The sequence below is a fragment of the Pararge aegeria genome, chromosome W, assembly GCF_905163445.1.
Source record: "Pararge aegeria chromosome W, ilParAegt1.1, whole genome shotgun sequence".
Lineage (NCBI taxonomy): Eukaryota > Metazoa > Arthropoda > Insecta > Lepidoptera > Nymphalidae > Pararge > Pararge aegeria.
The window spans coordinates 1,161,325-1,187,647 of NC_053207.1; the positions used below are offsets into that span (position 1 = coordinate 1,161,325).

At 38.5% G+C, this 26,323-nt stretch overlaps 3 protein-coding genes across 3 annotated transcripts in view; all 3 read right to left on the bottom strand.

The window, feature by feature from the left end:
• Positions 1-3,738: 3,738 nt before the first annotated feature.
• LOC120635915 lies at positions 3,739-4,620 on the bottom strand. The gene has a single exon (XM_039907126.1). The coding sequence runs from the start codon at positions 4,618-4,620 to the stop codon at positions 3,739-3,741; it is 882 nt and encodes a 293-aa protein (XP_039763060.1).
• A 9,811-nt stretch (positions 4,621-14,431) lies between these two features.
• LOC120635916 lies at positions 14,432-17,861 on the bottom strand. Its single transcript, XM_039907127.1, has 2 exons — positions 16,917-17,861; positions 14,432-14,656 (listed from the first exon to the last, which is right to left on the bottom strand). The coding sequence occupies exons 1-2, from the start codon at positions 17,859-17,861 to the stop codon at positions 14,636-14,638; spliced, it is 966 nt and encodes a 321-aa protein (XP_039763061.1). The 3' UTR covers positions 14,432-14,635.
• A 2,756-nt stretch (positions 17,862-20,617) lies between these two features.
• The window catches only part of LOC120635952 (gamma-aminobutyric acid receptor subunit beta-like), an 89,382-nt gene continuing 83,676 nt past the window's right edge, over positions 20,618-26,323 (bottom strand). Inside the window, exons 6-11 of the mRNA XM_039907158.1 lie at positions 23,264-23,346; positions 22,779-22,916; positions 22,291-22,575; positions 21,816-22,003; positions 21,501-21,740; positions 20,618-20,919 (exon numbers count right to left, since the gene is read on the bottom strand). Coding sequence (XP_039763092.1) covers positions 20,755-20,919; positions 21,501-21,740; positions 21,816-22,003; positions 22,291-22,575; positions 22,779-22,916; positions 23,264-23,346 — 1,099 coding nt within the window. The 3' untranslated portion in view covers positions 20,618-20,754. The remainder of the gene's footprint in view (positions 20,920-21,500; positions 21,741-21,815; positions 22,004-22,290; positions 22,576-22,778; positions 22,917-23,263; positions 23,347-26,323) is intronic.

The window sequence follows — 26,323 nt, forward strand, 5'->3', positions numbered from 1 at the left end:
CATCTGGTTTCTTGTCATCTTTCTTTACGTCTCCGGCTTTCTCTTGGTCTGCAGTTTTATCATCCTTTTTCTTGTCATCGAGTTTCTTCCCATCAGGTTTCGCTGCACCGGGTTTAATTTTTTTGTCATCTGGTTTCTTGTCATTTTTCTTTACGTCCCCTGCTTTCTCCTGGTCTGCATTTCTATCACCCTTTTTCCTGTCATCGAGTTTCTTTCCATCAGGTTTCTCTTCATCCGGTTTCGCTGCACCGGGTTGAATTTTTTTGGCATCTGGTTTCTTATCATCGACTTTCTTTCCATCAGGTTTATCTTCATTTAGTTTCGCTGCACTGGGTTTAATTTGTTTGTCATCTGGTTTCTTTTCATCTTTCGTTACGTCTCCTGCTTTCTTCTGGTCTGCATTTTTATCATCCTTTTTCTTTTCATCGAGTTTCTTTCTATCAGGTTTCTCTTCATCTAGGTGCGCTGCACCGGGTTTAATTTTTTTATCATCTGGTTTCTTGTCATGTTTCTTTACGTCTCCTGCTGTCTTCTGGTCTGCATTTTTATCTCCCTTTTTCGTGTCATCGAGTTTCTTTCCATCAGATTTCACTTCATCTAGTTTCACTGCACTGGGTTTAATTTTTTTGCCATCTGGTTCCTTGTCATCTTTCTTTATGTCTCCTGCTGTCTTCTGGTCCGCATTCTTATCATCCTTTTTCTTGTCATCGAGTTTCTTTGCATCAGGGTTCTCCGCAACGGGTTTTATTTTTTTGGCATCTGGTTTCTTGTCATCGAGTTTCTTCCCATCCGGTTTCTCTGCACCAGGTTTAATTTTTTGGCATCCTTTTTCTTGTCATCCAGTTTCTTTACATCAGGGTTCTCCGCACCGGGTATAATTTTTTTGCCATCTGGTTTCTTGTCATCTTTCTTTACGTCTCCGGCTTTCTCTTGGTCTGCAGTTTTATCATCCTTTTTCTTGTCATCGAGTTTCTTCCCATCAGGTTTCTCTGCACCGGGTTTTATTTTTTTGTCATCTGGTTTCTTGTCATCTTTCTTTACGTCTCCTGCTGCCTTCTGGTCTGAATTTTTTTACCTTTTTTCTTGTCATCGAGTTTCTTTCCATCAGGTTTCTCTTCATCTAGTTTCGCTGCACCGGGTTTAATTTTTTTGTCATCTGGTTTCTTGTCATTTTTCTTTACGTCCCCTGCTTTCTCCTGGTCTGCATTTCTATCACCCTTTTTCCTGTCATCGAGTTTCTTTCCATCAGGTTTCTCTTCATCCGGTTTCGCTGCACCGGGTTGAATTTTTTTGGCATCTGGTTTCTTATCATCGACTTTCTTAATGTCGGGATAAAAAGTATGCTATATTACTTCTAACAATTCCAAGAATATGTGTACAAAGTTTCATGAGGATCGGTTAAGTAGTTTTTTCGTGAAAGCGTAACAAACAAACTTACATTGACATTTATAATATTAGTAGGGATAGGGATAGGGATTTTGGGGGGTGCGTTAGGTTTGATTGAATTAACACGCACCAAGACTTTAAAATCAGAAGTATAATATTTAAATATAACAAGAGCACATTATACAGCAAAAATTGAGGACAGCACGAAATAACAATATGAAGGAAGGTGCGCCATAAAAAGTCTAATGATAGGAAGGTTTGGACTGCACTCCAGCGCCCGGCGCGTAGGCGACGATCGCGGTGGGAACTTCGCTGCGCCGGCGCGGGCTGCCGGCCGCGCGACCTAGTTTATTTTCGCATACTACGGCTTTCGCCTGGGTATGCTTGTGAATTAAATTTTGTGTGTAAATAATTATATATTTATGTTATGTGGATGAGTTGGTGTGAATGTGTACGTAGTGTGATGTATGTAATACGAATACTTATAATAACTATGATATATAATATTATAGTGTATTGTGGTGTGTGAATGAATAAATAAAATAAACTGGTATATATGTGTTGCCTACATCACTCCCCTCTAGAGGCCGTGTCTACGGACGATAATAATTCGGGAAGCGTACTCGTCTTCCTGAACGTGTAGTTCTATACTGATGTCTATACTGACGCGGCGAACAGTTAGTTTTCCGTTCGTGGAAAGCGTAACATAGCGGCTTGTGATCAGTATAGACAGTGAAGTGAGTGGCCTCTAGCATGTGGCGAAAGTATTTAATACCCTCGTATATTGCAAGGAGCTCGCGATCGTATGGTGAATACTTCACCTGCGATGGGCTTAACTTGCGCGAGAAGAATGCAAGGGGCTGCCATGCTCCGTCCACATGTTGTTGAAGGGCTGCAGCGATTACCATGTCAGAAGCATCTGTAACGAGACCCAACTTCGCATCAGCGCTAGGATGCGCCAGTAGGGTTGCCTCACACAGGCTCTTTTTGCAGTCCTCGAAGGCTTGTCTCCTTTTATGACGACCGGGTGGGAAGCTTTGACGGATCCGGTCAGTAAGGCGTTTAGAGGGGCCTGGATTTGGGCAGCATTAGGTAAAAATCGCCGGTAAAAATTTATCATGCCCAAGAAGGGTCTCAGTTCCCTGACGGTATTGGGGATGGTAATATCCGCCATGGCCTTGACCTTGCCATCTAAGGGTTTCGTACCCTTGTCCGAGATCTGGTAGCCCAGGAACGTAACTTCAGGTGCACCGAAGACGCATTTTGCCGTGTTAACAAGCACACCGTATTCTTGCATGCGTGTGAAGAGTTGACGTAAATGCTCTTCGTGCTCTTCCTGAGTCCTGGAGTATACCAAAAAGTCGTCGAGGTATGGATAGCAAAAGTCAAGTCCACGTGTCAGCTCATCGACGAACCTCTGAAATGTCTGACCAGCGTTTCTCAACCCAAACGTCATAAAAGGAAATTCGTATAATCCGAAGGGGGTCGTAATAGCCGTCTTCGGTATGTCCTCCTCAGCTACGGGGATCTGGTTGTAAGCCTTGACTAAATCTATAACTGAAAAGTACTTACAACCGGATAGACTGTGGGCGAAGTCGTGGATATGGCGTATGGGGTATTTGTCCGGTATCGTCCTTGCGTTAAGTAGCCTGTAATCGCCGCAAGGACGCCAGCCATTATCCTTTTTGGTCGCAAGGTGCAGAGGTGATGACCACGGACTGTCAGATGGACGAGCGGTACCGTTCGCCAGCATCGCGTCAAACTCTTGTCTGGCTATCTTCAGCTTATCTGGAGCTAGCCTGCGGGGTGAACATGACACTGGGGGGCCAGGTGTAGTGCGTATGTGATGTTGTGTGTGGTGTTTAACTGTACCTGGTGTACCAGCGGGGCGGGTGATATCAGGAAATTCGGACAGAATGTCGTGGTACCTACTGCTGCCGCCAGTCGAAACCTTCACACTCGTTACAATTAAATCGGACGATACAATACTCGCTACTGTGCTGATATTGGACAGGCTATCACTTAATTTGTAGTTGCTGATGTCAACAATTAGACGGTAATATGACAAAAAATCTACACCGATTATCGGCTTTGTGACCTCAGCAATCACAAAACGCCATGGAAATTTACGGCGTAAACCTATATTTAATGTCAGCTGAATGTAGCCGTAAGTGTTGATAGCCGAGCCATTAGCGGCACAGAGCGTAAAAGACGTTTTACATCGACGTTCACGAATTGCACTAACAGGAAATACACAAATATCACTACCGGTGTCCACAAGAAATTTCACTTTAATGTCGCGGTCCGTGATGAATAGGCGACCAGTGGGGTTACTGCAATCGTTGGCCGCCATCACTGATTGCTCCGGCCGTTTCCCGACGTCGGGTTAAAATTACAGGGCTGCACACATTTGGCCGCACTCGACCCGAACTTGTGGTGGTACCAACAGCTTGGAAACCGGCGGTTGTTGGGAGTCGATCTTCTTGATCGCGATCGGTTGTGTTTACTCCCACGAGTTCTACCGCGTTCTTTCGACCTCGACCTTTGGTTATCACGCGCAACAAGCACACTAACCTGCTTATTGAGTTCCGCAACTTGCTGGGCTAGCACGTCTATTGCTGATGATGACGTCACAGCGGCTACCTGGTCCGGTGGGGTGGCAATGTCGTAAATACGGTAGGCGAGGTCAGCAAGGGCATTCAACGTTAAAGTTTGTTGGGACGCGACTATAGACTGCATATCTGCGGGCAACCGGCTGGTCCAAATAGTCTTTAAAAAATCTGCCGGTTTATCCGATCCTGCCAGGTGTTGCAGATGTCGTAAGAATTGCGACGGTTTGCGGCTGCCAATCTGTTCGTGCGTCAGGAGCTGTTTTATTTTATTTTCCTTGGACGCGGATAACCTTTTTATTAGTTCCGTTTTAAGCCGTGTATAGTCGGGCGGGCCAGTAATAATATCTTCTACCTCTGCTGCGTACTGTCTTTCCAACGAAGATAGCACCTGGTAGAATTTGGTTTCCTCGTCGGTGATGCCGTACATTTTGAATTGTCCCTCGACTTGTCGAAACCAAATATTTGGTTTTTCTGCCCAAAAAGGAGGGGCCTTAATATGCTTCACGGATATAGGCGACACCAGCTCTTCACCAACGGCACTCACTCGTTCCGCTTTTCGGGTCTTCTGGCGGACTCGCGTGTTGACCTGCGAGCGGGCCGTGTCCTCACTGCTGCTACTCATATTTAACGTTAGTGTTCTTAACGAGGGTCACCAGTTTGGGGGGTGCGTAAGGTTTGATTGAATTAACACGCACCAAGACTTTAAAATCAGAAGTATAATATTTAAATATAACAAGAGCACATTACACAGCAAAAATTGAGGCAAAACATATATACCAGTTTATTATATGTATTCATTCACACACCACAATACACTATAATATTATATATCATAGTTATTATAAGTATTCGTATTACATACATCACACTACGTACACATTCACACCAACTCATCCACATAACATAAATATATAATTATTTACACACAAAATTTAATTCACAAGCATACCCAGGCGAAAGCCGTAGTATGCGAAAATAAACTAGGTCGCGCGGCCGGCAGCCCGCGCCGGCGCAGCGAAGTTCCCACCGCGATCGTCGCCTACGCGCCAGGCGACGTATTCAAATTGTAAGTAACAAACATAAATATAAGAAGAATAACAATGCGGAAAGGCGGTCTTATCGCTTTAAGCGATCTCCTCCAGACAACCCTTAATGAAAGAAGAACAGGAGTATGGAAACGGGATAGTGCAATTTTAAAAATATATAACAACATGTTCAAAGATCTCTGTACTTTATTTTGTTATTTTAATTTATTTTGTGTGTTTTTAGTGCCCAAATCTAATTTAATCGCCTAATTTATATAATAAATAGTAGTATATATTAATAGTTTAAGTGTTAAAAGTGCGTAAGAAAAGTTTTCGTCGATGTAAACAAAGTGACAGTTAGGTTAGTAAAACTTGAATTTTAAACTTCTGTTTTGGTGTTTTTAAAGAGTGCTAGTAGCTGTTTTGGCTTTGACACAACTATTTAGCGCATAAAAAACACATACGTGTATATGCAATTGCCCGTTATCCAAGTGTAACGCTGCAATTGTTATAACAATACACTGCAATACCGAAACCTACCTGTCATTTCGCATTCTTTGGGTGATTACTCCTTGTTTCATTAATTAATTAATTAATTACAAAATGATGACCCGCAGAGCCTTAGCGCGCCAGGAGCAATCCAAATTACAATTGGCCCTGAAAGAATTAAAGGCATGCAAGGAGCTATGCACCCAATTGAATAATGAAAGAGACGAAAACGAAAAGGAATTATTAGACGTCCTTGGGAATAATAATAGACTAAAATTAGAACTATCGGATTTGCACATAAAGTATGTAGACATTGTAGAAGAGCGGGATAGACTTCAGTTATTAGTAAATAGGTTTGATGAGTGCCGTGCTGAGTATGAGGAGGCTCTGAGCCAGATTACTACCCTGCAGCGGGAGCTAAGTGATGCCCACCACCAGATCACCGAACTGGAAGATGCTGCCCATAACACAACAGCAATACACACTCAAAGCCTATATGAAGAATTAGTTGATAGGGCCCCGCAGTTGGTTACTGCTGCTGCTGACATGTCTACTGCTAATACCAACTTCTCTAATTTATTGATAGTCAAATCAGATACAGTAGTCAATCCCTGCAGCAGTAGGAAACCAAAAAAGAATATAGCAAAGTTAACTGATATATTAAAAAAACACAGAAACTGTAAAAATTCTGTTAAATCTCTGAAACCAAAGAAAGAACGTTTAGAATTATTGAATGAAATTAAAATGTATAGTTCACAGTTAGAAAGTAATAGATTAAGTTATGAATCTGACACACAAATCCTAGAAGCACAAATAGTCAGATTACAGACTTCTTTACGTACACTGGCAGTAAAGTTTGACATGTATCAAAGGCAAATGATATCTGAGTACACACAGACTTCAGATGAATGGCATAAGACAGAACAACCCAGTGGTAAATTAACTTCACTATCTACCCATAGTTTTGATAGTATAGGCAGTCATCCCCAGTTTGTGTCATCAGTGTCATCACCCTCTAATGTGAGAAAGGTGTGTGTCAGGTTAAGTAACTCAAAATCACAAAACATAAATATTAATAATAATTCCTTTATTGAAGCAAATGCTCATAGTAGCAGTTCAATAAAAACAATTATGTACAGCGATGAAATTGGATGTAACATGGGCTTATATCTTAACTCTCAGTTGAATGGACACACAGTTTTGAACTACTGTTTACCCAACTCAAATTTAAAAGCTATTGTAGCTGCAATTTGTAGAAATAGGAATATGTTTGACTGTAAAACTAATTTAATTATCATAATGGGAAATAGAGGGAATGTTAACAAACCTGAGCTGATTAAACTTATTGATTCTTTAAATACATTAAATGTAAATAGTATTGTATTATACACATTTCCTTATTTTCATAACTTGCCACACCAAGAAAATACTATTAGGTATAATTTAAATATGACTTTGTAAAATTTATGTACATATAATAAGAAATTTCATGTTATAGACTTTAGCAAATGTGCTAATCCTACTTATAATTTGTAACAAGATAGATATTACCTATCACACTATTTTAAACAACAGATAGCTGTTTCGCTATCATATTTTTTTACCATAACAGCCAAGAACTTGGCTAAACCAGCTGCTTTTATTGAGCAGTGTAATAGTTTTGACATGAAAACCTTGGAAATTATTCCAAGTCATTTTAGTTTAAACTAGTTAAGGAGACAACAGAGGTTTTCTCTTGCTTAGAAAAGCAGACAACTGAGTCTCCCTCAGGCATATATGAAAAAAATTATAGTAAGGGGTCGCACAATGTACTATTAAACCAAAAATATAATAAAAAATCTAATTCTAATTATATCAACTTGGTTCACCAAAATATTCAATGTATTAGAGGAAAAGACTTAGAGATTGAATTATTTTTAAATGATTTTAACATTAGCATTTTATGTATAACTGAGCACTGGTTGAAAACCCATGAATATTTGTTTAATTTTGGTAACCACCAGGTTGGTAGTTCGTTCACCAGGGTTACAGCGATTCATGGAGGCTCTTTAATTTTATTAAATAAAAATTTAAAATTTAAAAACAGAAACGATATTGTTAGCCTTTCTGTTGAACGGACAATAGAGGTAGCCTCGGTTGAACTAGAGCAATTTATAATTGTTACTGTTTATAGGCCACCCTTGTCAAACTTTGAACTTTTTGAAAAGGTAATGGATGAAGTGTTATTTAAAATATCAAAGTGTAATAAAAAGTTAATAATATGCGGAGATTTTAATGTAAACATTTTAGAAAATAACTCTTTAAGTATCAAGTTATTGAATTTATTTAAAACTTACAATCTATCAAATATGTTCATGGAGCCCACAAGAATAACTGCTACTAGCGCCACCTGTTTGGATAACATCTTTACAAATAAAATATTATTAGTAAATTAGACTCTGATCATTGTGGTCAAATTATTCAATTTGAAAATGTGAAGAAAAATGTTTCTAAACGTAAAATAACATTTGTTCCTGTAACATCCAACCGCATAGAGAAAATGAGAATTAGCCTAGTAAATGACCTCCCATCCCTACCCTCAGGGGCGACTCCAAATGCAATGTACAGCTCCTTTTTCAATACCTTTAATAGACTATTTCATTCTATATTTACTAGTAAGTCGGTTGTGATTACTGATACATTAAATTTTAGTGAGTGGGCGACAGTTGAACTTCATAAAAATAGGCAAAAGCTGTACGAATTGTATGCTGAACGTCAATTTAACACTGGTGATAAGTTTGGGGATTATGTTAAATTGTTTTCCAAGAATTTTAAACGCGCTTGCCACTTAGAAAAGACGCGATACATCAAAAATAAAATTAAAAATAGCAGCAATGCAATCAAAACTACTTGGAACATAATTAATGAGGAGACGGGAAGAGTAACACCACGAAATATTAACTTTAAACTTAATGTAGATAATAAAGCCTTAACAACAGATTTCGAGGTGGCTACTGCTTTTGAAACCTTCTTTACCAACATTCCCGTCTCCACAACAGAATCATTAAACTCTTCACCAGATATGGCTCTCTCTCTATTAAAGGAAAATGTGCCTGAGTGTAACCATTCTTTAAATTCACGCATGTTAGTGGCTCTGACGTTATTAAAGCCTTTAAATTATTAATTAATAAAAAAACAAATGATCTGTGGGGCATTTCCGTAAACGTTGTCAAATCATTAATTGATATTGTTGCACCCGATTTAGCCTTAATATTTAATAATTGTATAGATTGTGGTGTGTTTCCTGACTTAATGAAACTTAGTAAAATAGTTCCATTGTTTAAATCGGGTAGTACTTCTGACCCCACTAACTTTAGACCAGTATCCGTACTACCCACTTTCAGTAAAATCTTTGAAAAACTCATTTTAAATCAATTACTTTACCATTTTCATAAGTATAATTTACTTCATATTAAGCAATTTGGTTTCACACGGGGTCGCTCAACAATCGACGCAGGTGTTGAGCTAATACAAAACATATTTGAAGCCTGGGAGGAGTCACGTGATGCACTTGGTGTGTTCTGTGACTTATCTAAGGCGTTTGATTGTGTTCAACACGAAACGTTAGTTAGGAAACTACACCACTATGAAATTCAGGGTGTAGCTCTAGACTTAATGAGTAACTATCTACGCGATAGAATTCAGAAAGTCGACGTGAATGGAAAACGGTCTAATGGATCAGTTATGAAAATAGGTGTCCCACAGGGGTCTATATTAGGACCATTTCTGTTCCTTATTTACATTAATGACCTTCCTTACCTTGCCAAGGATAAACACGGGATAGTTCTGTTTGCCGATGATACATCACTGACTTTTAAAATAAATCGACGTGAACTAGCTTTTGACGACGTAAACAACTCTCTCGCTAAAGTGGTACAGTGGTTTGAAGCTAATAATTTTGTTCTTAACGGAAAAAAAACCAAGTGTATAAAATTCACTTTACCTAATGTTAAACACGTGAAAACCACTGTACTACTTAATAATGAGGAACTGAAACTGGAGGATACGACAGTTTTTCTAGGAATAACGTTAGATTCTAAACTTCAATGGGGCCCTCATGTAAATAATTTATCGAACAGGCTTAGTTCTGCTGCCTATGCGGTAAAGAAGATACGCCATATGACCGACGTAGAAACTGCGAGACTGGTATATTTTAGTTACTTTCACAGCATTATGTCATATGGAATTTTACTTTGGGGTAATGCTGCTGATATTAGCACTATTTTCATGCTGCAGAAGAGGGCTGTTCGTTCTATCTACAAAATGGGTCCGAGAGAGTCATTGAGAGATAAATTTAAAGATTTTAAAATAATGACAGTGTATAGTCAGTACATATTTGAAAATTTAATGTACGTTCATAAAAACATTTCTAAATTTAAGAAAAAATGTGACTGCAATAATTTAAACATTAGAAGTAAGAATAAACTTACAGTGCAATATACTAGGTTACATAAAATTCATAATTCGTTTAAAGGAAATTGCATACAATTCTACAATAAACTACCAATTGTCATCTTGGAGATGTCTCTTAAAAAGTTCAAAGTTTGTATTAAACGTAAGCTTATAGAAAAGTCCTATTATAGTATAAAGGACTACGTAAAAAAGCTTGGGTGTAAATTATTGCTCTAACCAGGTTGCTCTTCTAATAATTTAAAATGACATTGTGAGATGGTGATAACAAAAAAAAACACCCGGCTAAGTTTGTTGTGGGCTTCTTCTTAGACCAGGACGCGTTTGGAACCCTCGTAGCTTTAGTTTTAAGTTTACGAATGTGGTTATCGCCATCATCTCACTACCGTGTGGTTCTTATGTACGCATCAAAAGTGCCACCTGTGGGCCTACTTGAATAAAGATATTTTTGACTTTGACTTTGACTTTTGACTTATAACATAAACTACATCTACTATATATAACAATAATACATAAACAGCTAATACAAATACAAATAATACAGAAATAAATACATACACATATAAGCATATATATATATATAAATAAATATAAATATACACAAATACATACAGAGCAAATATATTAGTTTATGACTCCGTAGATAGATAATATTCTTTTAAACGACTTTTGAAGATGCTTAATGATTTAGACTGTCTTATGTCTCTTGGCAATCCATTCCAGAGTATAACCACCTTGACTGTAAAAGAATTTCCATACGCATGCGAGTGACTGGCAGGAACATGCAACCTGTTGTCATCCTTAGCCCTCAAATAGCACTGAACATTGCTACCAAGAAAGTTGAATCGCTCTTTTAAATATGGTGGCGTCTGAGGATAAAATTAAATAGAATATAAAAGACAAAGAGCGTGCAAGTTCCTACGTGATCGAATTGGTAGCCAGTTTAACCGAGAACGATACTCGGACACATGATCAAACTTACGTATACCAAAGATAAACCGTATACATACGTTCTGCAGCCTCTCCAGTTTATCGAGCATGGTCTATCAAATCCAAGTAGCAAATATCAGCATAGTCTAAAATAGGTAATAGAAGAGAATTAGCTAAGAGAATTTTAGTTTTTAACGGTAGAAACTTCTTCCACCGTCTCAAGTATCCAACAGCGGCAAAAATTTTGCGACTCATTTCAGAAACTTGAGGTACCCAAGACATTGTATTGTCCAAAATTAGCCCAAGGTCTCTGACTGCACTGTTCCAAGGTATAACAGTACCTTCAAATAGAACAGGTGGTAACCTGTTATATGATACAGAGGAAAGGAAATAAGAGCTGCCTATTATAGTTACTTGAGATTTACTTGGATTTACTTGGAGACCAAATGACCGACACCAAGCCGCAATTTTATTTAAATCAGTATTAATATTATCAATGGCAACGGCAAGATTATCAATAGCCGCCGATGCATAAAACTGCAAATCATCAGCGTAAAAATGATAGGACGAAGATAAAACAGATGACACTGAGTTTATAAAAATTGAAAATAGAAGCGGAGAGAGAACACCACCCTGAGGTACTCCGGAAAGAAGTGGAAGAAAGGAAGATAGTTTACTGTCCGAACGAATACATTGCTGACGATTACATGAGTAAGACCGGAACCAGTTGACAACGTGAGGTGAAATGCTGACTGTCTTTAGAACAGCCAAAAGTAGATCAAAGTCTACGTTGTTAAACGCATTACTGAAATCTAAGAGAACTAACACGGTAAGGAGTTTATTGTCGACAGCGAAACGAATATCATCGCAGACCTTGATCAAGGCTGTTGTTGTGCTATGACCACGACGAAAACCGGACTGGAGGGGGCTTAAAATATCATATCTGGTAAGATAGAGGCTAAGTTGCTGATGGACAATACGTTCGAGAACTTTAGACAGAAACGGAAGAATGGAGATAGGCCGAAAGTTTGAAGGATTTACAGGGTTACGAACTTTAGGAATAGGAACTACATATGCTTTACACCACACGGTGGGAAATGCAGCTGAAGTAAGTGATGATGAGTTCAGTATGTGAGACAATACTGGCAAAACACCGTCAAGCGCTGCAATTATCATTCTCCTACTTATCCCATCAACCCCAGTCGCATCAGATTTAATAGCAAAAATATGCTTCTTAACTTCATCGACGGTTGTATCACTGAACTGGAATTCAGGTCTTTCGTGTGTAGGCAATGAGTAAAGATAATTAAGCGTCCCTTGTTTAATTAGCGCATTGAATGAACATTTGGCTATAAAGTGTTTGTTAAGGCTCTCCAAGTCAATGCTTTGCGAATCTTGCTGACGCTGACGACCGATTCCCAGTGAAGCCAGAAATTTCCAAGCTTTGTCGGCATTTTTTTGATCCACTGATGAGTGAATATATTCACGCTGAGCATCTCGACAAATTCTGCTACACCGATTCCGTAGCTTTTTATATTTTGTCAGGTTGGCATCTGTCGGATTTAACTTATATTTACTTTTTGCTTTATTGCGTTTGGACATAAGCAGCTTGATGTCATTAGTGAGCCATGGTGCAGGAAGATGCTTAATTTTGATTGGCCGGAGCGGAGCGTGTATATCAAAAAGTTGGGTCAAAAGTGAATTAAATATATTAAGCTTATCATCTACAGAAGGCGTGTCAAAAACAATATCCCAGTCAATATTATTAAGATCTTCCATAAATTTATCATTATTAAAATTACGAAAACTACGACGCATAACAATAGTCGGTTTTGCCTCAGGAGGACGAATTCTAAAGGAAACATAGACCAAATCATGATAAGAAAAAGCCTCCGCCGGCAGTTGTCCATGTGCGTCTACAAGATTTGGAGAAGAAACAATCATGAGATCTAATTGGGAAGGAAAACAGTTGGGGAAAAAATGAGTAGCATGCGTAGGTAATATTTCAAGATTAGAGCTGTTAATAATAGACAATAGACGTTTTGAACGATAGTCATAAGGCACGTATTAAAGTCACCCATAATGATAGAGTGGTCCACTGTTGTTAAATACTCTTCAAGTATAGTCTCTAAAGTATCAAAATAATCAATATGAAGCGAGGGACTATTAAAAACCCCAAGTATAAGTTTTTTTTGACCACTTTGAACCTCAATTAGTATGTGTTCAGATGATTCAGAGTATAAAGATGGGGACTTATTTAAAATACGAAAAGGAATGTGACAACGTAGGTAAATGGCGACACCAACCCCTCCCTTGCCTGTTCGATCATTTCTAATGAGATGGTAGCCAGGCAAAGAATAGGAAGTTGATGGAAGGCAAGGTTTCAAAAACGACTCCGACACCAAGATTGCATGAATTGCTTTGTTATCAAACGTAGATAAAAAATCTGAATAGTGCGAGGGAATGCTCTGCGCATTGATATGAACTACATTAAAATTTTTAGGGAATGGTGTGAACGTATTGTCTAAAACAGAGCCAAGTGGTACATCTGTGCTATGGAAGCTGTCGCTGGATAAAGAGGAGTCTGTACAATAAACACCCTTACTATCTGAGTTATTGTAAGAAGAAGTCATACTTATAATAATTATGCTTAATATAATAATAAATATAATAAAAAAAAAGAATATGTATATATAAAATAAAATACAATTTTACAATAAATATATATATATATATACGAAAAAAAATAAAAAATATATGAAGTAGTAGTAGTAGCAAACTAAGTATTGGTAAATATCAGACGGTCCACGAAAATCGTGAGATTAATGATTCCATCAGTAATACTTATTAATGGAAGTGTTCAAGAGTTCCACTTCACTTTGAAGGAAATGTGACCCTGGCCATGTTCTATCTCCAGCACCTCGAACTTATCGGATATTTGAGCGTTTTTAAATAATTGAATATCACTTGCTTTAACGATAAAGGAAAAAAACGCGGGGAAACCCCGTATGCCTGAGAGTTCTCCATAATTTTCTAAAAGGTTTTATTCAACGCGAATTCCACCAATCTGCAATTGGTCAGCGTAGTGGACTGGGGCGAAAATCCTGCTCATTCTGAGAGGAGACACGTGTCCTGTAGTGGGCCGGTAATGGTTTAAACGCAATAAGATCGTTCTTAAAAATGTTGCAAAATATTGACAAATATTAGAAAGGTTTTGGAATTTAATTACAACCTTAAACAGGCCTGTTACAGATCGTGGGTGTAAGGACGTGTCAATGATACACCAGCGTTAGGCATGTACTGACTTTATTCTTATAACTATGCACCTCATACAATATTTATTATTAACCCACCCTCACATCTTTCCCCTTAAAAATAAACTAAAAATTAACAATCACTCTCACCTTCCTCTTTCCAAAATTAATTAAATTACAAATCAATCAAATAATCATTTCATCACAAAATGCATTTGAGATTAATTAAATCGTAAAGAATTTAAAGACAAATTTACATTACATAAAAACTTTTTCAGCAAAATTCTAGTGTAAAAATACAAAATCAATAAACACATTAACCTTATTACATCAATAACCTTATTTTTTATCCATGAATTTAAACTCAATATTGAACTTATATCAAATTTACCACATACATAATAATATTTTTCTTAACTTTTATATTATGCACATTTTCGCCGTAAAGCTCCTTATTCCGAGCCAGACTGGTAGTTACGTAAACCCCCATCTATCCGGAGGCCTCACTGTCCTGCCAGAACGAGACACATAATTATTCTCTATCGTACCTGTACGCATATTTTGAGTTTGGTAAAGTACTACGTTAACATCTGTATTTTAGCCTATATCGTCATACTCAAACCCATAGTGAAGCGTGTCTTGTCTTTCCGGCCTATCTACCGGAATATGTCGCCTGTTACGAACTAATTTTTTGCCTTTTGAATTTGTAACTTCATACGATCTATTATTCCAAACGCGGGTTATTGTACCCAGTGGCGTGCATAGAGGGTATGCACAGGGTATGCAGACAATACAAAATTAAGAAAATCTTCAATACGAGTTTTAAAAACTTAAGGGTAGACTTTTTATAACTCTTACAATGGCTATCCTTGAGTTTTTTATAACTCGTTCTGAAGATTTTCATTCATTTTATATCACCTGCATACCCTGTGCATACCCTCTATGCACGCCACTGATTGTACCTGGTATCCATCTTTTAATATTTAAATCATAAATCCTTACTTTTTGTCCTACAATTAATTTTTTTAAGTTTTTAGCATTCCGATCATAATAAAATTTTTGTTCGTCCAGTCTAGTTAATAATTTATGTCTTATGTTTTCGTGTACTTTTGGCTTTAACAATTTTTTTGATATGGGCAAAATGCTTCTTAACTTCCTACTCTGTAGTAACTCTGCCGGCGAAGGTAACTCTAACGATAATGGTGTATTTAAATATTCCAATATAGCTAAACGGTAATCAGACCCCGTTTCTTTAGTTTTAATCATTATATTTTTTACCGTCTGAATAGTACGTTCTACTTGTCCGTTCGATTGTGGATAGTGAGGCGAGGAAGTTACATGTTTGAATCCCCATTCCATAGCAAACTCTTTAAAGAAAGTTGAGTTATATTGGGGCCCGCAATCTGAAATCACCACAGTTGGAATTCCATAATGGCAAAAAATATTTTTTAAACATGTTATTATATGCATAGAATCAGTATACTGTAGTTCCACTATTTCAAAAAAATTACTATAGTAATCTACTATAATTAAATAATTGACACCCTTTAGTTGGAACAGGTCAGTGCCAACTTTAACCCACGGACTATCTGGAATTTCATGAGGCTGCAATTTTTCTTTTTGATTCAATTTCTTATGCGCGAGACAAACATCACAATCATTTATTACATTTACTATGTCATTATTAATGCCTGGCCAAAATATCGTTTCTCTAGCCCTTAACTTAGTTTTTTCCAACCCCATATGACCAATATGTACTCTACTTAACATTTCTTTTCGTAATGATTTGAACCCTTTCATTTTCCAAATAAGACCATAAGCAAACGACAAATCCTCCTTATATTTCCAATATGGTTTCACTATATCCAACACAGCATTTTTTTCGACCGGCCAACACTTTTTAATGTACTTTGACAGCTGTTTTAATTCACTATCATTCTCAGTGGATTTTTGTAACGCAGCAAACTGTGCGTTTTCAAAATATTGCGTAAACGCCGATGCCGCATCCTGCGTGACGGCACACACCTCGTCATAAAGACTCTCTTGACTCGAGTGAACGGTCTCGGCAGGTTCATAAGCGCGCGATAATGCGTCGGCAATATAAAGGTGCTTGCCAGGCTTGTAGACTAACTTAAATGTATAGCGTTGCAAGCGTAACAACATTCTTTGTAAACGCGCAGGAGCATCTGTAATTGGTTTCTTTATTATACTTATGAGTGGCTTATGATCGGTTTCAATAATAACATTCGTTTTCCCATAAATGTACGCATAAAACTTCTCGCATGCAAACACACACGCAAACAGTTCTTTCTCAATTTGTGCATATCTCTGTTCAGCCTTAGTTAGCGCCTTGGACGCATAACATACCGGTAAATTATTTTGCATCAAGCACGCACCCAAGCCACTCTTACTCGCATCTACTGATATAACTATTGGTTTATTGACATCATAATATTGTAACACAGGGCGACTAGTCAAACAATGCTTAATATCCCGAAAACATTTCTCATGCCTTTCGTTCCAGTGCCAATCAGTTTCTTTTCTTAATAACTCTCGTAATGGAAGTACCTTATCCGATAGATTAGGAATAAAATTACCTATGTAATTAACTAAACCTAAAAATCTTTCCACATCCTTTTTATCATTAGGGATCGGCATTTTTGTAATCGCCGTGATATGACTGTCATCAGGATACAGGCCATTTTTTGTTATCCTGTGTCCTAAATATTTAAGCTAAGATTCCAATCACTGTTATTCAATGAATATATTACCTTATCATCAGAGTCCTCAATATAATTCACCCCACAAACCCGGGCAAAATGATTCATCCTTAAACACCGCGCACACTTTTGGCCATAGGCTGGGCACTCAAACTTTTTATGCACTATTCCACAATAACTACACTGATTATTCGAACCCGCAACCGAACGCCACTGGCTCGCGCCACGGCCTCTGGTCGGCAGGGGGCGCTCGCGCGGCCCAGCAGCGCGCTGGCAACGCGACTCCGCGCGATCGCCGCGCCCTCCACTCCATCGCTCGAACTTCGCTGCGTCGTCGGGTACCTGGCTTCTTATTTGTCCTCGTGACGATGATATCTTCGACTTTACAAGTGCAATGTGATTTTGCATTTGTTTTACTTGATGAACATTATGCATATCTTCTCTTTCAGGCTTAATCTTCTCCGAATAGGTCCGGGATGCCACGGCAGCACGGCAAATATCCATCGCCTTTTTTAGTGACAGGTCATCCTCTGTTAATAACCGTTCACGAATGGCTGCACTTGAAACGCCACACACCAGCCGATCTTTGATCAGTTCGTCGTGCAAATCACGAAACTCACAATTTTGAGCTAATTTTCCCAACTCAAACACATACTGCTCGATAGTTTCGTTGTCACGATGATCACGAATAAAAAATCTATGACGTTCAACCGTTACGTTTCTTTTTGTTTTGAATTGTTCATCCAACTTTTTCCATATGTTTTCAACAGTCGTGCATTTCTCTGGCAGTTGATCTAAAATTTCTCGACACTGCTCACCCACCACGTGCAATAAAATGTTCACCTGTATTTCCAATGATTTTTTATTTATTTCACACGCTTTACTGTATATTTCATAACTTCTTTTCCACTTCATCCATTTGTCATGAATGTTATTTGCGTCCGATGCATTTTTGTCAAAACAAAACGAAGACGGCGGCGTCAATATACTTTCCATGTTTCCAGAGTTTTCTACTTTAATTTTAATTTCCCGACTGCGCCATGTATGGACGCGTCAATGATACACCAGCGTTAGGCATGTACTGACTTAATTCTTATAACTATGCACCTCATACAATATTTATTATTAACCCACCCTCACAGTGGGTGATTTCAAAAAGAATTTTAACACTGCCTCCAGAACCTACAAAAAAGCTATAACCAGTGCTAGATTGAGGCACATCGATAGAATTGGACAGAGATTAGTTAAGATGCTTTCTGGCTCGCGTGCCTTCTGGTCTCTGTCCAAAGCTATACAAGGCAACTTCTGCCGTTCTATCTACATTCTACATTTCCACTTTTACGCAAACCGGATGATACCCTTGCCCACGCCGCTCAAGAGAAAGCTGAAATTTTGTGCACACTCTTCGCCTCAAACTCGTCTCTTAATGATGGAGGGAGAACACCACCTTCGATCCTGCGATGTCTAAGCTCTTTGTGTGACATTAGTTTTACCCAGAGTTATGTGCGTAAGGCTCTTTTCTCTCTCGACGTAAACAAGGCCAGTGGGCCTGACGGTACTCCTGCGGTCGTGCTTAAAACGTGCGCTCCTGAGCTGACTCCGGTTCTAACGCGACTGTTTCGGCACTCTTACTCTGCCGGCACGGTTCCCAATAAAGGCGATAAGTTCGACCCTGCTAACTACAGGCCAATCGCAGTCACCTCCCTACTATCTAAGGTGATGGAGTCTATCATAAACAACCAGTTGCTAAAATACCTGGAAGAGCATCAGCTTATTAGTGATCGCCAATATGGGTTTAAGCATGGTAGATCAGTTGGTGACCTTCTGGTTTATCTCACTCACCGGTGGGCGGAGGCAATAGATAGAAAAGGAGAGGCTCTAGCAGTTAGCTTGGACATCGCAAAAGCCTTCGATCGGGTATGGCATAAGGCACTTCTTTCGAAGCTACCATCCTATGGGCTGCCTGAGAATTTGCGATAGCCAGCTTCCTTAATGAGCGCAGCATTAAAGTCGCAGTCGACGGTTTTTGCTCTAACCCTAAGCCCATTAATGCTGGCGTTCCGCAGGGTTCAGTGGTATCGTCCACACTGTTTATTTTGCATATCAATGACATGCTGGACAATAATGGCTTCCATTGTTATGCAGATGATAGCACGGGTGATGCTCTCTATAAAGGGCCTGCACAGCTCTCTCCTTCTCAGCTGGTGGAGTGCAGAAGTAAGCGTGTGTCTGAAATTGAGGGTCTCTTGGACAAAGCGTCCGTATGGGGAGCACAAAACATTGTTCAGTTCCAGAACACTCTCCTCACTGTTTCCAATAGCATTGGGATCCTCGGTGTCAACATCTCGAACGAAGTCCAGTTCCGCGCTCACTTGGAAGGTAAAGCTAAATTAGCTTCCAAAAAGCTTGGTGTGCTCAACAGAGCAAAACGTTACTTTGCGTCAAAGCATAGACTCCAGCTCTATAAAGCGCAAGTAAGACCTCACATGGAGTACTGCTCGCATCTTTGGGCTGGGGCACCTCTTTACCAACTCCTTCCATTTAATCGGATACAAAAGCGGGCAGTTCGACTTGTTGACAATCCCTGGGCACCGAAGAGATGTTAGCTCCCTTTGTGTGTTCTATCGACTCTATAATGGAGAGTGTTCCGAAGAGTTATTTGCGTTGATACATCCTTCCCTGTTCTCTGACCGCACCTCACGTCGTAGAAATAAATTCCACCCTCATCATCTGGATGCCTGGTATTCTTCTACTGTTCGAAATACCAGATCATTTCTACCGCGCACTTGCAAACTGTGGAACAATCTCCCATTTGATGTGTTTCCTCAAAAATTCAATCTAGGGTTATTTGGGGCGAATTCCTTAAAAGCCGGCAACGCATCGGTGGCTCCTCTGGTGCTGCAGATGTTTATGGGCGGCGGTGATCACTCACCGTCAGGTGACCCACTTGCTCGTTTGCCCGCTATTAATATATAAAAAAAAATAAAAAAATATTCATTGACGGTCTGAATATTTTTGTTATCAAAGCTATGATATTCCGCATTCATTTTTAAGACATGTTAGTCCACTACATACCTTACTCGTAGCTTGTAAATAACATATAAACTAGAGATAGTCTCATATTATCAGAACCGTATTGGCACGACTATAGTTCAAGTAGTAGGCCTACACATAGTATCTCTATGGACCACTATAGCTACATATTCAGTTGTATCAACTGAATTTTATAGAACCTAACTTCAATATTACTTTACATATTATTTGAGCAGCTGAAATTAATTAAATCATAATAGAAAAAGATTTGTAGATATTAATTATACTCTATAGGGGTATAGAGTATAATTAATATCTACAAATTTTACATTAGCCTATTTTCAAGTTTTTAGTTATCTACCTAATATCTACTTAATACTTCAGTTTCATCTACACTATAGTTAGAAGTAAAACTTAATTACCAAGTTACGCTAGTTAAGTCTTTGGTTTAATAGATATACAGAAAAATAGATAAAATTAAGGACGATATAAAAATAATTCAACGAACTTAATTATAGTAATAGGAAATCATAACTACTCGTGCGTTATCGTAGGTACCTACTCAAGTGGTATGAGAAAATTTGATATAGTAGGTTCAGGAATGTACAGCTATTTCATTAATTATTATCGACTGACATTTCTTTGAAATCATAAAATAAATTGTCAATGTCAATAGTTAGAGTTAGTATTTTTTTTTTGTCTTTTTCCCTAGTGCCTTTCGCTAGGAATTATTTGCAAATAGCAAGATTCAAATATGTACATCTATGGAAAGCACATTGCCAAATACGTAGTGCCAGATCTGTGGTATGGTTTGCTTAGTAAAAGTATCTTCGCAAGTGACGGAACGGAACTGCATTTAATTTTCCTCGCCAAGTAGTACCAGGTCGTCTGCAACCACATCTGATACGTGGAGGTATATGATCCAGTACATAAGATTGAAGCAAACGAAGCAGACCGGGAATACGATACGCGAATACTTATCGATGTCAGACGGCGTGGTGCCCAGGATTTTGTTGATGCCCTGCAAAATTTTTAGTCTTGACGTTCACAGTTAAATCAATGACACAAAATATAGAAATCACGCGTGTTTTAGTACTATTCGAAAGTACTTATCGAGAGCACGTTTGCGTGAACAGCGGCAAGGACCAACGAGAAATGTCCAGGAATGAAAAAGAACCATTTCCCGCCATCTCACCTCTCCTAACAACTTTACTATAGGATATCCGTATCGCTCGAAAATAAAATAAGAATGCCAAGTGTGGTAACAACCGCTGGCACAGTTACTGCTACCCGTTGAATGCTTAATTTATATACACACGTTTGTTTAAGTTGCTGGATATGCACCTACCGTGGCAAAACCGTTAGTCTTCTGCCACCCAAACTTCATGAGTTTGAGTGAAAGACCGAACTCTCAATCATCATCGACTAAAACACGCGTGATCAAAGCATCTTATTTTGAAAATATTTAATATACTCGCTAGTTTTATTCAAGCGTTAATATAGAACATATGAAATTAAATTAAAATTTCGCTGAGAATTTAGCAATGCCTTCGATTAATGATAAACAAGAAACAAGAAGTTATAATAGTGATGTTTACACACCTTGGATGCCTGGATTAGGTGTGGCGCTAAAGGTTCTTCGCCGTCAGGCTGTGAGGCTGGGGCGGCTGGTGGTGCCCCCGTGTGAGCTGGAAGGGCCGGGTGAGCGGCATGACCTGCATGCGGGAGTGATTGCATCGACACCGAAGGTCCACCCCGCCCATTATCCAACGGGCCACCTCGTGCGTACACCTTCTGCTCTTGAACTTTGAATCGCACTTCCTGTGTGTGAGGATTGTAAGACTAAAGTAGACGTTGTATCAAAGTTCGTTTCTTACAAAAATGAATGGTAATGCTGAGAAATAACATAGAACTCACCGATGATCTACTCGGAGGCGCTGGCCTGGTCAGTGTGACTGCCCGAGGAGTTGCTTGAGGCTCGGGTCCTGAAGGTCCAGGGACGCCGTCTATCGTTATCTTCTTCACAGCGACGATTATCTGGACAGCAGCGAACCGTTGTTTACGCATCTGGATCCTTTTCGCCATGTAGCCCACAGTCGCATACTCTGCAAAGAGGACAGATATTAGAAAAATCATCTTTAATTTACAACGCAAAGCTGAATTACCAATTTTAATAGTGCAACGTTTAATTACAAAAGAATTTTATGGGCAGGTTCACAACCACAAAACCAAAAACGCATCGCATATCAGAACAAGATATAATAATTCACAGAGCTATCGGATGGCTACGAGTAAATACGCAACGTGTGTAATAGCACAAAAGTAAATTCACAATTAACAAAATCCTAAAAACTATGATAACTTATTGAATGTATCCAATATCTTTTGTTACCTAAGAGACTAGCGAAGACCATCACGAAGCAGGTGCCCAGATATACATCTATTGACTTGACGTACGAGATTTTCGGGAGAGCTGCATTCGTTGAAGACATTAGCGTAGTCATAGTCAACACTGTGGTGACCCCAAGTGACACCCTGGCAGGCGTAGCGTTCCGATTCAACCAGAAGGACACCCACGATATAATGACGATCAGGCCGGAAGGAATGTAAATCTGAATAAGGTAATAGCCCATCGAACGAACGAACTGAATTTCGCATGCCAGTCGCGAATAGTTTCCTGAAATGAAAATTGAATTTTAGTGATCGAATATTCTTATCTAACTTTATAATGGTATTAAGCAAATACGAACAAAGAATCTAAATAATGAGCTCAGATTTACGTAGCTTCTGAGGTATTTAATTAGATCAAAATATTCGCGATCAAGCTATAGACGTGCAGAAGAAAAGAGAAGGACGCGTCAAATTGCAAAGGTACAAAACCTGTTGTGAGAGATATTTCCATGGCCCGTTGGCGATGGCCGAGCACCTTGAACTGCGGTAGGGACACTTCGCTCGACACACCGACAGAGTTGGGCCCCTCGTTCCACTTATATCGGATGTCCCGCATGGTGTAGCCAACTGTACCATGCAGAGATATGAACACCCATCGCACGGGATTATCTTCAACACAACCGTGATCTAAGAATGGATGACTGATTCTACCAAAGCTAAAGTGTGTTACGACGTCAGGACATCAAGCGTCGTACAACAAAAATGTTCAAAGCGTTAATTTGCTTCATAACAAGGTTTTCTTTATCTAAAAAATTAAAGCCTCATGAGTTTGCACGCGCTCAGTTTTTTACATTATCCATGTCGTATTCATGTTTTCTTTTCTCACGCGAAGTACGAAATTTTAATTAAAACATACATTTTTAAACAACTAGTATAAGCGGAACTTAGATAACTTTATGCGCATGTTTACTTACAGCTTTCAATCTCGATGTTGCATAGTTGTCGATCCATTGGAAAATACTGTAAATCCATTGGGCAAGATGCGGTGATAGTCAATCTGAAACAAATATTCTTTCTTAAATCATCATGATCAATCCATTGCCGGCCCACTACGGGACACAGTCTCCACCACGATGGCCAAATCCAGATTGGTAGATTTAACATACATTTAAGAACGTTATGGAAAACTCTTAGGCATGCAGGTTTGCTCGCGATGTTTTCCGTTAACCGTTCACCGTTAAAGCAATTGATATCTTAAATTTCTTATATATAATGAAAAAAGTCCCAGTTTACAATACGCGTTGTAAGCGCCGGGACCGCCGGGAAAACCACTGCGTATAAACAGAGCGAAACTTCGGAGGGCATGCAAGAAAAACGTCCTGCAAAGTGCCGTTCTGTGAACATCAACCTGAGACGAAAGTGTTAAGCCACACGTGCCTTTAATTACACCGGCCACTATGCTCTTCAGAGTGCCACAAAACGCTTAAATTGTACTTGCTAAGACTATGCTGATCAGTTTACGGATTTCGTTCTTATAAACTCCGATAAGTTCACTAACGTCAGCTCAAACTAAACAAACTATTTTAATCTCATGTCCATCTATCTGTTGGAAGTAAGATCATTGAAATATGCTGATTAGATTTTAAAAAAAAATTCCACTTAAACGACCCAAAAGGGTGCCGAATAGGCCATGAAAAGTAAATGTTACGTATTAGAAGCTTTGCGTTGACAAAGTCGCGGGCAATCACTAGCGGATTTATAATAATTATAAGTAAGGCCAATAGTATATAGGTTGTGTTAAGTGTTAAAACCGGTTCCGGTTGTCTACGGAGTAACAAGTGTTGTGAAATCTCTCGCGTTATTTATCTTTAAAAGTTGAGAAAAACACAACAAACACGATTTTAGGAAGTCACACTTAACGCACAATTGAAGATATGAATAAAAACTGAAAGTTTCCACCGCGGATTGCACATCACAACTTAAACTAACAACACAGTAAGTGAATCAAATTTGACAGTTCGAAAGCTATCACAATTCAAAAGTCAACAATCATTGCACGACGGATCGACTGCTAACAGCTTGACACTTGACAGTGCCAACATAGAAAAAAGAAAAATTATGCGTTTCATTTTACCCGCCTAAGTAAATTTGTTATTGCTTTGAAAAGGCGGCTACAACTCAGACTTTGTATTACGCTTCTATAACTACGATCTTTATATTTGTCAATACGTTTTGTTACTGCTACGTATGTCTACAAAAATGTCAGAGGAAATGTCGACATTATTTAATATGATGAAACTTGAACTACAAAAACAAACAAACATTATAACTGATTCAGAAACAAAAAATATTATGCAAAGCATTGATGAAAAAATTTAACCATTATTGGAGGAAAATCAGGTTAGAAATAGAAACATTGAATAACAAAGTGGACTATTTGGAGAATATGAACAGGAAAAATAAGGAAATAGAGGAAGAGAAGAACCACGCTGGCCATAGAGGTAAAAATAGAGAAATCTAAAATCAACAAAATTCATAGAATTGGAAAACAAAGTACCGAAAAGACAAGGCCAATACTTATCTCTCTAATAACTTATAAGACCTGTGGGCCTACTTGAATAAAGATATTTTTGACTTTGACTTTGACTTTGACTTTTAATAAAAAAATAGAAACTCCGAAACATAAGAACAAAGTGTCTGGAAATTCCTATATAACGGAGGACCTATCGAAAGAAACACTACAAAAACGCAAAAAACTAAGGAACAAACTCAAACTAGAAAGGGAAAAGGGAAATGATGGCTATATACGCAACAATAAGGTCATCGTAAAACAAAAGGAGAACGAGAAAAGGAAAAGGGACAATTCAACATCCCCAGGAACAAGCTTCTCTTAACAAGGAAGTAGTAAACCTGCCCCAGCAAAACTGCATAGGACTATCTATTTGCATATCTGAGATCTAGATAGCATTTGTTATCCGAGACAGATACACATAAGGCGTAGTACACAGTAGTACGGTAAACGAAGAAAAACCATAGTAAGGAAAAAACAACATAATAATATAATGAAACAACAAATCCCCAATCTGGCTGGTCCCCGAGGGGATTTAGACCAAAACCCCCCAGATTCACTCTTGAAAAATAGTAAAAACCATTACATACAACGATCACATAATATATTTATCTCAACACTTAATACTAGAACACTACGGAGACAAGAATCACTATTTGAATTAGAATGTGCTTTAAAACCCAATTAAATGGGATATAATAGGCTTAAGCGAAATTCGGAGATTAGAAGAAAAAAATCGAAGAATATGAAGATTACATATTCTACTATAAAAATGAAATACCAGGGTTATATGGTGTCGGATTTCTAGTGAGAAAGCACCTTAAAAAATAAAATCCAAGAGTTCGTTGGAATTTCGGACAGAATAGCAGTCCTAAATATTAACCTACCCTGTAATAAACTTCCCATATCCATAGTCCAAATATATGCACCCACAGAAAATACAAATGAAGAAGCCAAAGACACTTTTTATAACCAACTAAACTTAACAATGGGAACTGTACACAATGCAGCTATTGTAATGGGCGACTTGGTCAAATAGGTAAAATAATGAATTCAGAACGAAAACTGGTTGGACCTCATTCTTCTGGAAAACGGAACAATAATGGGCAAAGACTCATAGATTTTGCTCATGAACATAACTTATTCATCATGAATACCTTTTATAAGATAAAAGCTAATAGAAAATGGACCTGGATTTCTTCAAATGGTAATGTAAAAAATGAAATTGACTTCATTATGACTAACAAACCAAAATTATTTATGGATGTAAGTGTCATTAATCAACTCAGCTTTTACACTGACCATCGGATGGTACGCGACAGACTCCATGAATCACAATTAAAACAAAGTAGGAAAAATATAAAAAGAATCAAACAGCACGTAATCCTTCCTATACCACAGCCTGTTTTAAAGGATTTGGAACAGGCGCTACAATCCAGAATAATAGAACTGAAAAGCATACAAG